Genomic DNA, 13,063 nt, shown 5'->3' with positions numbered 1-13,063 from the left:
TAGTCTTCTGCAAATTGATGAAGCACAAACTAATCTAGTTGCATGGAATTTAATTAATATATCCAAAGTTACATAATACAGATAACCTAGTGATTTTTTTTGTATCTTGCAAATTAAAATCTTTATAACTTAAGGCTGAGATCGATGCCATGATCAGCGGCAGATTCATGTGGCTCACAGGCTCGGTATTCTCGTCCAATATTGCTCTGATCATTAGAGGGTATGAAGCTATAGAAAGTCTTCTTACTTCTCCATTGCATGTTCTCATCAAAGTCTTGTTCTGGTTGCTGTTGTTCATACTAAAATAAAAATGATTTGATGAAACATAGTAAGCAACTTCAGCAAATTAAGGATATATAGCAAACAGGAAAATACCAACTTTACCTGTACGTTAAAATCACGCGTAATGGAGGTAGGTGAATCAATGGAGATAGGGTTGCAAATCGTTGTACCGGAATCTTGGACCGGATTTATCAATCTCATATCCAACGACCGGTTATGTTTCAACTCCCTTAACATTTTTAAATAACACATCAAGATTAGGTTTTTGGTACATCAAGAAAATGAATGAAACCAAGGGAAAAAAAAAATACACCAAAGAAACCTTGAGATTGGTCCAACGCTAGCTTTCGTGGTGGTGTCTGCGAGAAAATGCCACGGCCTCTTCGCACTCATGACAACCTATGGAAATAACAAAGAAACAAAGAAACAAAAAAACATTAGAAAACGTGCAAGAAAATTTAGTTATGATATATGGAAACAATCTAATATATGCCTTTTCTTCTTCCTGAAGAATCTGAGAGACATTATCGACGCAAGATCTTTGGTTTGAAGGGGGCTCTATGAACTGGTATAATCTTCCTGGTCCTGGAGATGGGTTCGCAAGATTCATCTGCAAGATCATGAGACATTTAAAAAAAACATGTTTTGTAAAATTGTGCTCGTGTCATTACATATGAGAGTGATTAGTCACGTTCACTCTTTCTCTGTTCTTACCGTCTGATGATTCGGATAATGCTGCTTCCTATGCAAAAACGGCACTGGGGGAATCATATCCATAGGGAAAGATCCGTTCGAGAGGTAAGACGACAACGGCAAATCAAAGTTTGGAGGCATCGCCGTCGCCGGTGACCACCGGAAAATATGATTAGTGGTGTAAGAGGACGGCAAAGGAAGCTGTGGAGGAGGAGGAGGAGGAAAAAAGAGAGTGTGATCGGTTCTTGGTAATGATAAAGAAGAAGAAGAATGTGGAGTTACAAGAGAAGGAGTTTTGTTCTCTTCTTCTAAACGGATCTTCTCGAGTTCGGCGACACCAGGTCCTCTTCGTCGTACTTTATCTTTCTTCTGTTTTTTCGGACAAGAACCAAAGTAATCATCTCGTTGTAAGAAGTCTCTGTCTCCTCCATAGCTTCCACTGCTTATGTTACTACACATTTTTCCTCTGCTTCTGAGATGAAAACGGATCTTCTTGCGTGGGAGTTTAAAGAAAGTTTAAAGTCTCCATGTTTTAAGCTTTCTTAAGATCTATTTCTCCCTTTCGAATGTACCATCTGTAGATAGAGAATCTTCGTCGGTTTCCGTGATTTTCTCTCTGGAAAATATTGTGATTCTGTTCCTCCACCTACACAGTTTTATTATTGTTAAAATCATTTTATGCTTCTTTTTCTTATAATTTGCAATATTACTGAATGACCCTTATAGTTATTTATGTTTGACAAATTGATCTCTTTAATAAAGGTTTGAATTTTGAATTAACATGTGTTACCCATTAAAGATGCAATTTTTACTATATGTTCGGATTGGGAATAAGTTTTTTTAATCAGATTTTGATATTGTGCTCATAAGTTTTATTCAGGTGTTTTTAATTTTTTTAAATACCTAAATTACTCAAAAATTGGTAAAAACCCTCAAAATATGAAATATTCAAAGGTATCTGAATAATAAAAACCGATATAAAATTATTTAACTTCTCCAAAGTACTCTAAAATATTCAAATTACTCAAAATTAGGTTAAAAAGTGAACTTGTTTAGTTAACTTTGTGATTTTTTGGATATTAATTCAAACTACGGTCATGTCCTAGTATTACTATTACCTAATATCTGAAGTATTTGGCTTAATTTTAAGTCTCATTCATGCATGCTTAGAATTATATTGGATAAGTTTGAATTTAGTAGGATTCAGATATTTGGTTCAATTATAGATGTTTAGGCCTAATTTGTACAAATATCTTATTCCATGCTCATCTGATTATTCAACTAAACTATGTGCTTTTTGTGACAAAAAAAAAACTATGCGCTTTTTAGGAAAAATTGAATCATATATGTTTTATTAATTTATATTAGGAGTAGGGGCCTTTATGAAAATTTCTAATTAAGGAAGCTGTCGAGAATCAGAGAACGTTAATGATTAAATGAAAAAGTGGGGGATATTTATAATTATTGAAATTGAAAGTTGAAAACTTATATGGTCCCAGAAACAAAACCGAGCAAACATATAATACAAGACCCACTTGTGAAATGTGATTTAATAAGTTTCTTGTCTTTTACTCTTCATTTTCTGTTAGAATGGTTATAACTATTAATAAATTTATATACTGGGGAAAAAGTTCCAAACAACCTATATGCATTATGCACCATGTTCTGTCATAAAGATTTTTTATTTGTTTGGTTTGCTATCTATCTTATAGTTTCGTAATAGGTTGACTACAAAAAATCATGATATACGTACATAGTTTCTCCATTTGTAAATGAGATCTCATGGTCCCATAAAATATCTGATCCGAAAAATAATTGAGTTAATTATATTTTGTGCTAATTTTCCCTTTAATACGTAAACATCACAATAATGATGCATGCATCATGCACATTCTTGCGTCATCCGTATCAATTGTTTAATAGAATGACATCCTACTTGTAAATGGTCGATACCCTACGATCCAACTCAAATCACGTGCTCAATATTTTCAGAATCCATAATTTGGTTATAAAGAACAGTATACTGTTTATCCCTATGTTTTTAAGACAGCGTACGATTACAAATAATTTAATTGAGTAACAAATCATCTGAAATTTAGTTGTTGATTCGCACGTTGGAGGATCAACTGTAATTAGGATTCGGCAATATGTAAGATTCGCTAGAAAATTGTTATACGAAATTGTATGGTTTTGTGTCAATGGTTAGAGTCTTTCTAATAGTTCTAATTTCTAAATCAAACGCATCCCGCGATGGAGCGGGAAAAAGACATGGTATTTACAAGGTCGTTTACTACAAATTTGTTTGGTGCAATTTGACACAAAAATTCGTTTTATGCAATTTTTACTGAAACTAACTGAAATTTTCGGTTTAGTGAAATTTCAAAAAGTTAAATTTTTGTTTAAATTTAGTTAGTTTGGTTATATCAGGTTAAAATTTGGTTAGTTTGGTCAAAATTTTTAATTAGAATATGTATATATTTTTTTTAAAACAAACTAGATTTTGACCCGCGCTTCAAAAGCGCGGGTTTCTTCGGGTAATAAAAATGTTTGATATGAATTAGTTTTTTGGTTTTGAAGTATATTATCAAGTTATAAAGTTGTATTATATTAGAGAAGAAAACGTTTCTTTTTGTGTAAATTATATTAACTTATCAGTTAGTTTATTTGAGATTTTGTATGTACACTTTTATGTCATAACGTCATTTTTATATTGTGTGCATTTTATAAAAGTTATATTTGTTCAGCTGGTAAAACATAAGAATTTTTTGCTGGATTTTGGATTTTGGGCTGATCTAATAATATACATTTGTAGGGTTTTTAATAGTCTTAGAAGTGTTTCCGTACCCGACCTAGACCCGCAGTCAAACCAATAAATCCAGTAACTTGTATATATTACGGTTCAGATTTAGTTAAAACCTGACATAAAAACCTGATAAATCCAGTTCAAAACTCAAAACCAATCATTAATCTGGGATCTGATATTGTTTTGACTCTATAAGACCCTATATAAATATGATGATATTTAAACAATGTTTAATATGAATTCGTATTTTAGTTTTGTTGTACATTTTTATGTTCTAAAGTCATTTTATATCGAAAAATAATTTTTTTTGTTTTAAATTAAAGTTTTATGAATTTATATTTGAGATTTTGTATGTTATAACGATATTATTATATATATTTTTTTGCTATTTATAAGAGTTACATTATTTGTTGAATTATAGGGACATAAGATTTATGATTTTGGCTTTATGTAATAATAAAGGTTTGTACGGTTTTTAATAGTTTCAGTTTATTTTAAAATAATAATTTTTAATTATAAATAACTTTTATACAAATGAGGTTAACTTAATACATATAGTTTTGTTTTAAAAGATTGTTTGGTAAAGTGTGTTTTTCGTCGTTCACATGGATCAATATCTCCGAGTGTGGTTTACAAAGTACATATGAATCTGTAATGTTGTCGACAAAAAAAAAAGTTTGGTAAAGTGTGTTTATCAAAAACAAATTTCTAAAAATTTGTTTTTCTATGTATTTAAATAAATTTATTTTGTAAATTTTGAATATTAGGATATTTAGTATCAACTTGTGGGTTAAATTATAATACACATTTACAACATATGTTTTGTTTTTTTTCTTGGTTTTGTCAGCGTTTTGGACTTAAGTGCGTAGGCTTTATCTAAAATAATTATTTCTACACATTATAACATTTTTAGACATGGACCAATAAAATAAATTTCTAAAATAATATATTAGCCCACGAAAATGAACATTACCACTGGGCTTTAGTTAAACAAAAACTTTGGTCCACTATGCCGACTAATAAATAAAAGCATCATGTATAGTTATAGCTAAGTAAGACTAAATGTATTAGTTAAATAAAAGGATGCAACAACCTTTTTAAGTAGATTTTTTAGAATTCCTTCCCTTTTAATAGTATTGATGGAAACCGAACTATCAACATGTCAAACGAATAACCAATTTTTTAATCTACCAAATTGAACCGGATTTAAACTAAGAAACCAATTTTTTGGTTTGGTTTGGTATAGTCTGTTCGGTTCGGGTCGAACTCCCAGACTAACATATTTTGGGTGCAAAAAAACACACAGACAGGACCGGGACTAACTTGCAAAAATGGATCAGACCAGAGCTGTGTAGGGTGAAAAAGCTTTGCTTTTTTTTCTTTAATGTCGTTGGCTCTGCACTTTCATGGAGTCCGTAGCATCGGTCGCCCAAAAGTTTCTCAATTGAAACTTCCTGACTCTTTGCCGTGGCCAGCAGCTGCGTGTATACAAGGCAAGGCAGCCGCTTTCTTCACCGTTCGACGAGGCGAATATAAAGCGGCTGTCTTGATCTGTCACTTCGAAGGAGACGACGGTGATTGGCTTCTACTCACTCGGGTTTGTACTTTGCTTTTTAGAATTGGGTTTACTGTCTGTTGGGTTTGTAACATTGCATTTGATTCAGTTTCTTTACCAGGTGGCAAAGCAGAAGAGCATGAGCCTTGTAAGATGAATGGATGTTCGTATCAAGGTATGAGAGCTATGTTCTGTAAGGACACTGAGTTAGTGTTAATAGTTAGGCAGATTTGCATATTGAAGACTGAATTGTCAATGCCATATTCTTAATCACTAGTAGTTCTCATTAGGACTTTGTTGGTAGGGCTCATTACTAGTAGTTCTCATTAGGACATTTTGGTCTAGGGTGATTTACTTTTCTATCGTTTCCTGTAGCTCATTCCTGGAGACTATGGCAGCATTTGCGTTGTACTTTGATGTTCTCTGGTTGGAATGGTTCAAGAAGAGATTACTTTTTTGCAAATATCAATCACCCAGCCTGAAAGTAAAGGTATGTCACGCAATGATTTATTAGAACCAATATCTTAATATACAATGCTGGAAATACATAATTCTCCAAAGATTTTAGATACTGACCCTCCTCTAACTCCCACCTGACAACCCTAAACCTCGATAAAAAGACCACCATATCTCTTACTACTCCATACGCATGTACGGATATGTTGTAGTGATGTTTGTAATTTACTGATGGTGAAATTCTAGGACTGGTCAAATTTTTAGTTTAACATGAACTTTACAATATGCATAGGAAAGTATTGCCGGTAACAAAAATTTAGCTACATTTAGACCTTTCTGATATAAGGAGCTACCTACAGGATTCTGGTAATAATTATACACTAGACCAAATGTCCAGTTGTTGTGATTCATTAATAAGAGAATGCTTTTGCCTAGTCCTGTGAACTCTTGCACCCTATAGCTGAACTTTAGTTCAAAGCAATTGTTCTGGAAACTCAGTAACTTCTTTTCATTTGTGTTCTTTTTTTGTTGGAGCTTATGTTTTCCTTTCCTGCAGTACACTGCTTGCGTTATCTAGTTGGAAAATTATCAAGGCCGATTTTGTGCAGATCTGAATAATTTGACCTGAAAGCCAAGGTATGTTGTGGTGATGTTATCATTTACAGCTGGAGAAAATTAAGAAATGATTAGTGAATTGCTGTCTTAAACGTGATCTTTGAAAATCTGATACCAAAAGACGGGAAAGTATTAAATAATGATTCATAACACACACTGTAAAAAAGTCAATGGGGCATTCCGAGAATCGAACTCGGGACCTCTCGCACCCAAAGCGAGAATCATACCACTAGACCAAATGCCCTCTTGCTGCTTTAACTCAGTTAAGGTGCCTATAGGCTTGCCTGCTAAGATTTGACCATTTCTTGGAAGTGCCAGTTTGAATTCTCTGGTTGTTATATCTGAAACTTTGCTTTTGTAGGTGATATGAGTAAAATCATTTCTGATTGGTTACTAGAATACAGGCCAAAGCATCTGAAAATAAGGCTACAGTTTGGATATTGTTTTCATAGTTCATTTGATTAAAAAGAATGAATCATAAGAATCTCTTAGATGCATAGATGTGGTATCATGCCAAAACAGATCCAGTGTCTGAAATTTGATTTTTAGCTTTTTGAGGTTATTGCCTTTAAATTTTGATCAGAAAAAAATCTGATTTTAGATCTTGGTTGCTGAGTTTAAACCTATACTTTTCAAGAATTATAGCTTAGAGATTAATTTTCTTCATTTTGTTACCATTGTTTTCTGTAATGTTTAACCAGTCCTTCAAAAAGAGCTGTGATTTCTGTTGATTACTAGAGGAAAGTTAGTTAACGAACCGTTTCTTATTGGTGCAGCTTATTCTTAAATGCCTTTCAACATTGTTGGTGGCTAACTCTGATATTGGAAATCAACAAAGCTAAGCTATCTTATTCATCTGAACGAGCAAAGGTACATAAAGATCTTTTTCTTTTTGTTGACTTTGAAAATTTTATACAGTGGAAGTCTTAACGTGCGTTCTGATCATTTGGCCTTATTTCAGTTAAAGGAAAATGAATGTTGTACATGGTCTCTGAAAAGTCTAGTAGAAGTAGACTTTATTATCTAACAATGCTAAGCTTGCTTTTAGTACACAATATATGAAAAAGTCTTGGGGGCATTCCGAGAATTGAACAATTCTGGGGACCTCTCACTCCCGAAGCGAGAATCATACCACTAGACCAAATGCCCTGATGTTGAATACTTATGTTGAAAATGCTATAGAAGAAATCATATTTAAGTCAGTGTCGGTTTTAGTTCCCGTAGTTGACTTTTCCGTGATTAATTTTCAGTCTTAACAAGGTTTCTTAGATCTTATCTGTGTGATCTTTTCACAACCGAGAGTCCAGGGAGTGGCCATGTGCATTGATTGTGTGAAATTGTTCCTATTACTCTGTGTCTTATGACCATGTTTGTATGTTAAAGCACATGTGATACGTTCTATGACATTTCCTGTTGTAAGGGAATCCCATGGTATTTAGGAAACAAAAATAAAGCCAGAAGCATCTTTTAGACATAATTCTCTGTTTTTGATGTAATTCAAGTGAAAAAACTTAAGGGGAAGCTGTTTTTAGATCCATCCTCTAAATGCGTGGTTAGGCTGTTTTTAGATCCATCCTCTAAATGCGTGGTTCTACTCTCGTTGGTGGTTTGAGTACCTAAATAGCCACATAATAAGACCAGGGCTATTTTTGCTCTTTGGTGTTTCAATATCTGTTTTAATGGATTTTTTGTTGTGTATCTTGGTTTTCTTAATGGACATGTACAACATAATCAGTAAGTGGTAAGAAATGTGAATTGTCTGAGATCTGATGTATAATGTATAGTTTATGGCCTTTGGATGTAAAATGTTCTGATCAGTAGAATTTTCTTATTAAGAAATTTAAGGGTGCATCTGTTGACTTTTCGTATCACATACTCAGGATCTAGTTTAAGCACAAAAGTATGATTTTTCATGGGGCATTCCGAGAATCGAACTCGGGACCTCTCGCACCCAAAGCGAGAATCATACCACTAGACCAAATGCCATACTGTTGATGTTATTCATTTGCAGTACCTTCTTTGAAATTCTGTTAGGTTAGTTAACTTGAGCAATGTTCTTTATACATTTCCTTGCAGCTTGTTGGCGGAGAATCAGGCATCGTAGCCCTTTTCTGATATTATCTGGTTAGACATCTCAATCATATGACCTGAAAGCAAAGGTATGTTTCCCTGACCGTTTGTGATGTTCAGTTGAATATAATACTTATAAATCTGGCACTAGATGACAGAACTTTCAGTAATAAACTTTAATTAGCATACCAAACATACACTGCTTAACAAGACCAAACACCCAACTGTTTGATGTAATCCATTTCAAGCAACTGTTTCTGGAATTCCACTGAACTTTATTGACGTGGGCCTGATCATTTTTTTTCTGTTTCTTGCAGCTTATTCTTGGAGAAACTACCTGCATTTGATATTTATTTGGTTGGAATGGTTCAAGAAAAGTTTAACTATCTGCAAATCTATATCATCTGACCTGAAAGGTATGTGATGACAGAAACCGATATTTTAGTATATGACAATGCTGAAAATACAAAGACCCTAAGGATTTTGATAATGGAGAGCTCCTGCAACTCTGTATAAAGTAGAGAGACAAAAAGCTTTGCCTGACTATAAACGAAAGTAGAGGTGAAGTTTTGAGCCTCGAAACGCTTGTTATGTTGCAGTGATGTTTTGTAATTTACTGATGAAGAAGTTCAAGGGATGGTCAATCGTTTTGTTGATATGATCTATAAACGATAATCTCTTAGGTGAACCAACTTCTCGGCTGTTGATGTAACCTTAAGATCAAAGCAATTTTTCTTGGTCTTTTGCAGGAACTTTATTAATCTAAGCGTTTGCATTCGTTTTCATATCTTGTAGCATACTCTGCTTGCATAAGGAGATTGGAATATTATCAAGATGGAGCATGAAAATCTAAATTTCTGAATCCTGAAAGCCAAGGTGTATGTGAGTAGCTACTTTTGTAAATCTGGCACCAAAAACATAGAAATTGCGAGGTAAAGTCAATGGGGGCATTCCGTGAATCGAACTGGGATCTCTTGCACCCAAAGCCAGAATCATACCACTAGACCAAATGCCCTGTTTTCAAACATTGAAGAGAGAATGATTTTATCTTTGGATCCATTTTTTATAATACCAGTTCCTGCTCTCTGGTTTTATTGTGCTTGAAAGATCACCATTGCAATTGATGGAACTGGAATCAGATCAGGATTGATTTGGTTAGAGGGAGATGTGGATTTTGCTTTAGGGAACCTAAGGTAGTGGATCTGATGGTAAGGATGCAATTTGCATCTTGTTTAATCAGTTACCATTCATGTCATATCTCATATCTTATGTTTTGTTTTTTTCCTGAAACACTATCATATCTTATGTGTTTTTTGTCAACATCTCATATCTTATGTTAAACCATTTGTTTTTCACCTTAAATTCCTAAAATTAATAAACATGTGATTGTCGGTCTTGATTTTGCTTATCAAGGAGTTCTGATATGCTTTCGACATACTATGTTACTGAGATGTGTGATGTTGTATTTCACCTGAACACCCCTGACATTTATTTAAAAAGAGAGGGGGCATTCCGACAATTGAACTCGGGACCTCTCGCACCCTAAGCGAGAATCATACCACTAGACCAAATGCCCTGTGGTTGTACAATTAGGACAAGGCAAAATCTATGTTAAAAGTGTTATATTATTTGTTTATGTTCATTGTATAAAAAACGCAAAAGCTATTGTTTCTGTAGTTAGTCTTTCATTTGATACGTTAATAGTAATTGAATGACATTCGCATACAATTTTCTCTGCCAAAAATACGATAGAAGTATATCTCAAAGTAAATTTACAGTTTGGTGGTTCCGGTTATTAGTGCCTTCTGATCGTCTAACGTTCAAAAATGTCAACGGAGCATTTCGAACTCGGGACCTCTCGCCACAAGAGATAATGCCCTATGCAGCTATGCTGATATAATTGGATTTGTATGCTGAAGAAGAGGAGAATGACAAAGGTCTTTGCTGAAATATGCTTATATGCGCCAAATTTCATGAGGCTTACATTTACCATGCTAACTTGTATTCCATCTAAACAAAATTAATTTGGAGTGTCTATATCGTGTTATTTTACTCCAAACATTGATCTTGGACATTTAATAGATAGTATATATGTGCTATGAGCCATCGACTTAATACATGTTGTCTGAATTTAGTGATTGATTTCAGACGAAAAAAAGCAAGGATTCCAGCATAATCAATTCCAAATTTCTAATAGTAGCATAACTGTGTATATAGTCCCAAGTATTAGAGAATATATAGTACTCCTCAAACATTCTCATTCCTCAATGCTCCTCCCTTAATTATAGTCCCGATGCATTATACTACTAGTGTGATAAAAAATTTAGATATTAATGATGTCATTTGACATTTTTTAATAGTCAATCAAAAAAATAAACTTGAGAGAATGTTGTTAAGAATTCATATTTTCTTTGGCATACTCTAATTCCAATAAGAGCATGTTTCTCGAAAACTTGTCTTTCGTACTTAGAAAATTGATATTTCAAAATCCACACACACAAAATTGTTCTGAAGTTCATTATACACGTGTGAGGTTTACTGGTCGTGATTCTTATAGGCTTTTAGTGTCGTTTCCCAATGGGATTAGTTAACAAATCTGTTTTTTCTTCACCATCTTTTGTCAAACTTTTGACTATATACATGAACTTTATGTATTTTGTCAAATTTTCTATATTATCGTTTTGTAAATATAAGCAGTTTTGTGCCAATAATGGAATGTGCTAGTTGTCAAAATAACGGAATGTGATAGTTGTCAAAATTATATTTGCTCTGTTCTATCATATAACGTGGTTAAGAAGTCATATAGTTGACACAAATGGTAATATTATTGTTTGATCTTTATGACTATTTATAGGCGCAGTATGTTTATGTTAAGAAAAAATAGATCTCTCAAGTGAATATTAGAAAAGTACCCCTTTCTCACAAGAATGGAATTCTCTCCAAAAACTGCTTATGAGACTTTACATGAGACACATGCCTCAATTACACAAAAGGTCAGGCATTTTAGGGAGTTGGAGGTGACAAGTTTACGTGTCATCCTGGGACAATGATGTTTTACGAATGGGTCATGCAAAGCTCATGATATTCATTCGGGCCAAGGCTGGTATAGTACGCTAAATGATTTTGATGGACCAATATGGAAATAAGAAATACGAGAGCCAGCCTTTCACCCATACATTAGGAAATAGAAGCACTCATATGAGCCATAGAAAGTATGAGGAATTTAAGTTTGTTTCACGTCACATTTGCAACATATTGTTCTCAATTGATGAAGATTAACACCAAAAGAATAACTTGTTTTTGCAAATTATTTAGAAAACGTCAAGATATTACAAAAAAGTTTCAATCACTCAGAAGTCATTTATATACCCCAAACACAGAATTTAAGGGTGGATAATATTGCACGCAGTGCCTAAAATCAATTGTTTTTTGTCGTTCACATGAATGCGAAGTTACCGGTTTGGTTTGAAGAGTCGTAGTTGAGTCTATTTATGTTGATGACAAAAACAACTCACAAAATATCATATTTTGATATGTTTTGGATATTAATAATACTAGTTATCATATTATTTTGTGTGGGTTTCCTTATATTTTAGGGTCACCCAAATTAAGAAAATGAACTAGTATTTTGACTTTTCCTAGATATAACAAGAATAGTGTTTAAGTATTCCTTCTATTTTCAAAAAAGATCAAGATATGAGTATTTAGAAGATCTAGCAATTGTATAAGAAGTAACAAATTAGTTACTACAAAAAGAATATGAAATTTATATGAAAATGAGCAATTTATGATAATTAATAATCAAAGATAAGGATAAGGATCGATGATGAAAATGCAAAGTAGGGAGATTGCATGTGATGGAAAATTAGGGCATTGAAGAGATGGCATGTTGGTGTATTTACTAATGTGAGCATTTAGTGAGACTGCAAAAAGTGAGCGCAATTTTAGCTTACAAGCTTACAACCTCTTTCGGTCTTTCCTATAACCCATTTCTCGCGCTCCCTCTCTGTGTACTTTTCATTTATTGCATCGCTCGCAACATATTATATAACGATAGGCTATAGATGTGTGTATATACTTATAAGAAAAAGATTACGTACGTATATGACATTACTATCATGTGTGTTCGTATATATATATCAAGTATTGCAGTAAGGTCAATAAAAGGTCTTTTGTTGGTTGCTAGCTAGCCAGTAGCCATATATTTACAATTTTGAAAGACTATTCTATTTTCATATATATGACTTACCATAATCCAATTCAAACTTGATCCGAATAAAATAGACTTTATATGTCGGAAAACCCTCAGTTAAGTTGATGTCAGCTTTCAAGCTCATAAAGTATAAAGCATTAATTGGAGTGATCGTGCAATTTACTGACTTTTTGGTTAGGGACAAACTGGCTGTAGCAAAAAAAAAAAATCTTTTGTTGGTCGTCTAGCTAGCCAGCCATCTACTTATTTGAGACTTCCTCTACGAAGGATCTGATATGTATACAATTGTATTTACCATTTTATTGTTGTATACATGTGAATTCCCTCATGCTCCCACATCCAATTTAATTTAAAGCAAACTTTAAATGTTGGAACA

The 13,063-nt window shown here is 33.4% G+C and overlaps 1 protein-coding gene, 1 long non-coding RNA gene and 2 other non-coding genes across 7 annotated transcripts; 1 reads left to right on the top strand and 3 right to left on the bottom strand.

The window, feature by feature from the left end:
• Positions 1-20: 20 nt before the first annotated feature.
• LOC106443481 (protein SPEAR2) lies at positions 21-1,841 on the bottom strand. Its single transcript, XM_013885042.3, has 5 exons — positions 997-1,841; positions 776-892; positions 605-681; positions 385-511; positions 21-299 (listed from the first exon to the last, which is right to left on the bottom strand). The coding sequence occupies exons 1-5, from the start codon at positions 1,432-1,434 to the stop codon at positions 123-125; spliced, it is 936 nt and encodes a 311-aa protein (XP_013740496.2). The 5' UTR covers positions 1,435-1,841; the 3' UTR covers positions 21-122.
• A 3,234-nt stretch (positions 1,842-5,075) lies between these two features.
• LOC106437811 lies at positions 5,076-9,871 on the top strand. Of its 4 annotated transcripts, none has more exons than XR_002663529.2 (9): positions 5,076-5,375; positions 5,455-5,508; positions 5,709-5,823; positions 6,346-6,425; positions 7,181-7,274; positions 8,481-8,563; positions 8,792-8,890; positions 9,074-9,157; positions 9,270-9,871. It is a non-coding gene; the product is annotated as an uncharacterized LOC106437811 (long non-coding RNA). The 4 variants fall into 4 exon arrangements; XR_001287351.3 differs by having other exon boundaries at positions 5,077-5,375; positions 5,443-5,508; XR_002663527.2 differs by having other exon boundaries at positions 5,077-5,375; positions 5,443-5,508; positions 9,074-9,182.
• TRNAP-UGG lies at positions 6,577-6,648 on the bottom strand. The gene has a single exon. It is a non-coding gene; the product is annotated as a tRNA-Pro (tRNA).
• A 107-nt stretch (positions 9,872-9,978) lies between the features above and the next one.
• Positions 9,979-10,050, bottom strand: TRNAP-AGG. Its single transcript has one exon. It is a non-coding gene; the product is annotated as a tRNA-Pro (tRNA).
• Between the last annotated feature and the right edge of the window lie 3,013 nt (positions 10,051-13,063).

Source organism: Brassica napus, chromosome A3 (genome assembly GCF_020379485.1).
Source record: "Brassica napus cultivar Da-Ae chromosome A3, Da-Ae, whole genome shotgun sequence".
In the NCBI taxonomy this organism is placed as follows: Eukaryota; Viridiplantae; Streptophyta; class Magnoliopsida; order Brassicales; family Brassicaceae; genus Brassica; species Brassica napus.
This window is presented reverse-complemented; position numbering and strand designations above follow the sequence as displayed.

What these genes read in the sequence shown, in the direction of transcription:
- LOC106443481 (XM_013885042.3), bottom strand. Translation starts at nt 1,434, where the DNA reads ATGTGTAGTAACATAAGCAGTGGAAGCTATGGAGGAGACAGAGACTTC. An exon ending in ATTATCCGAATCATCAGACG is followed by an intron (nt 893 to 996) that starts GTAAGAACAGAG and finishes ATGATCTTGCAG; the next exon opens with ATGAATCTTGCGAACCCATC. An exon ending in CGCGTGATTTTAACGTACAG is followed by an intron (nt 300 to 384) that starts GTAAAGTTGGTA and finishes TTTTTATTTTAG; the next exon opens with TATGAACAACAGCAACCAGA.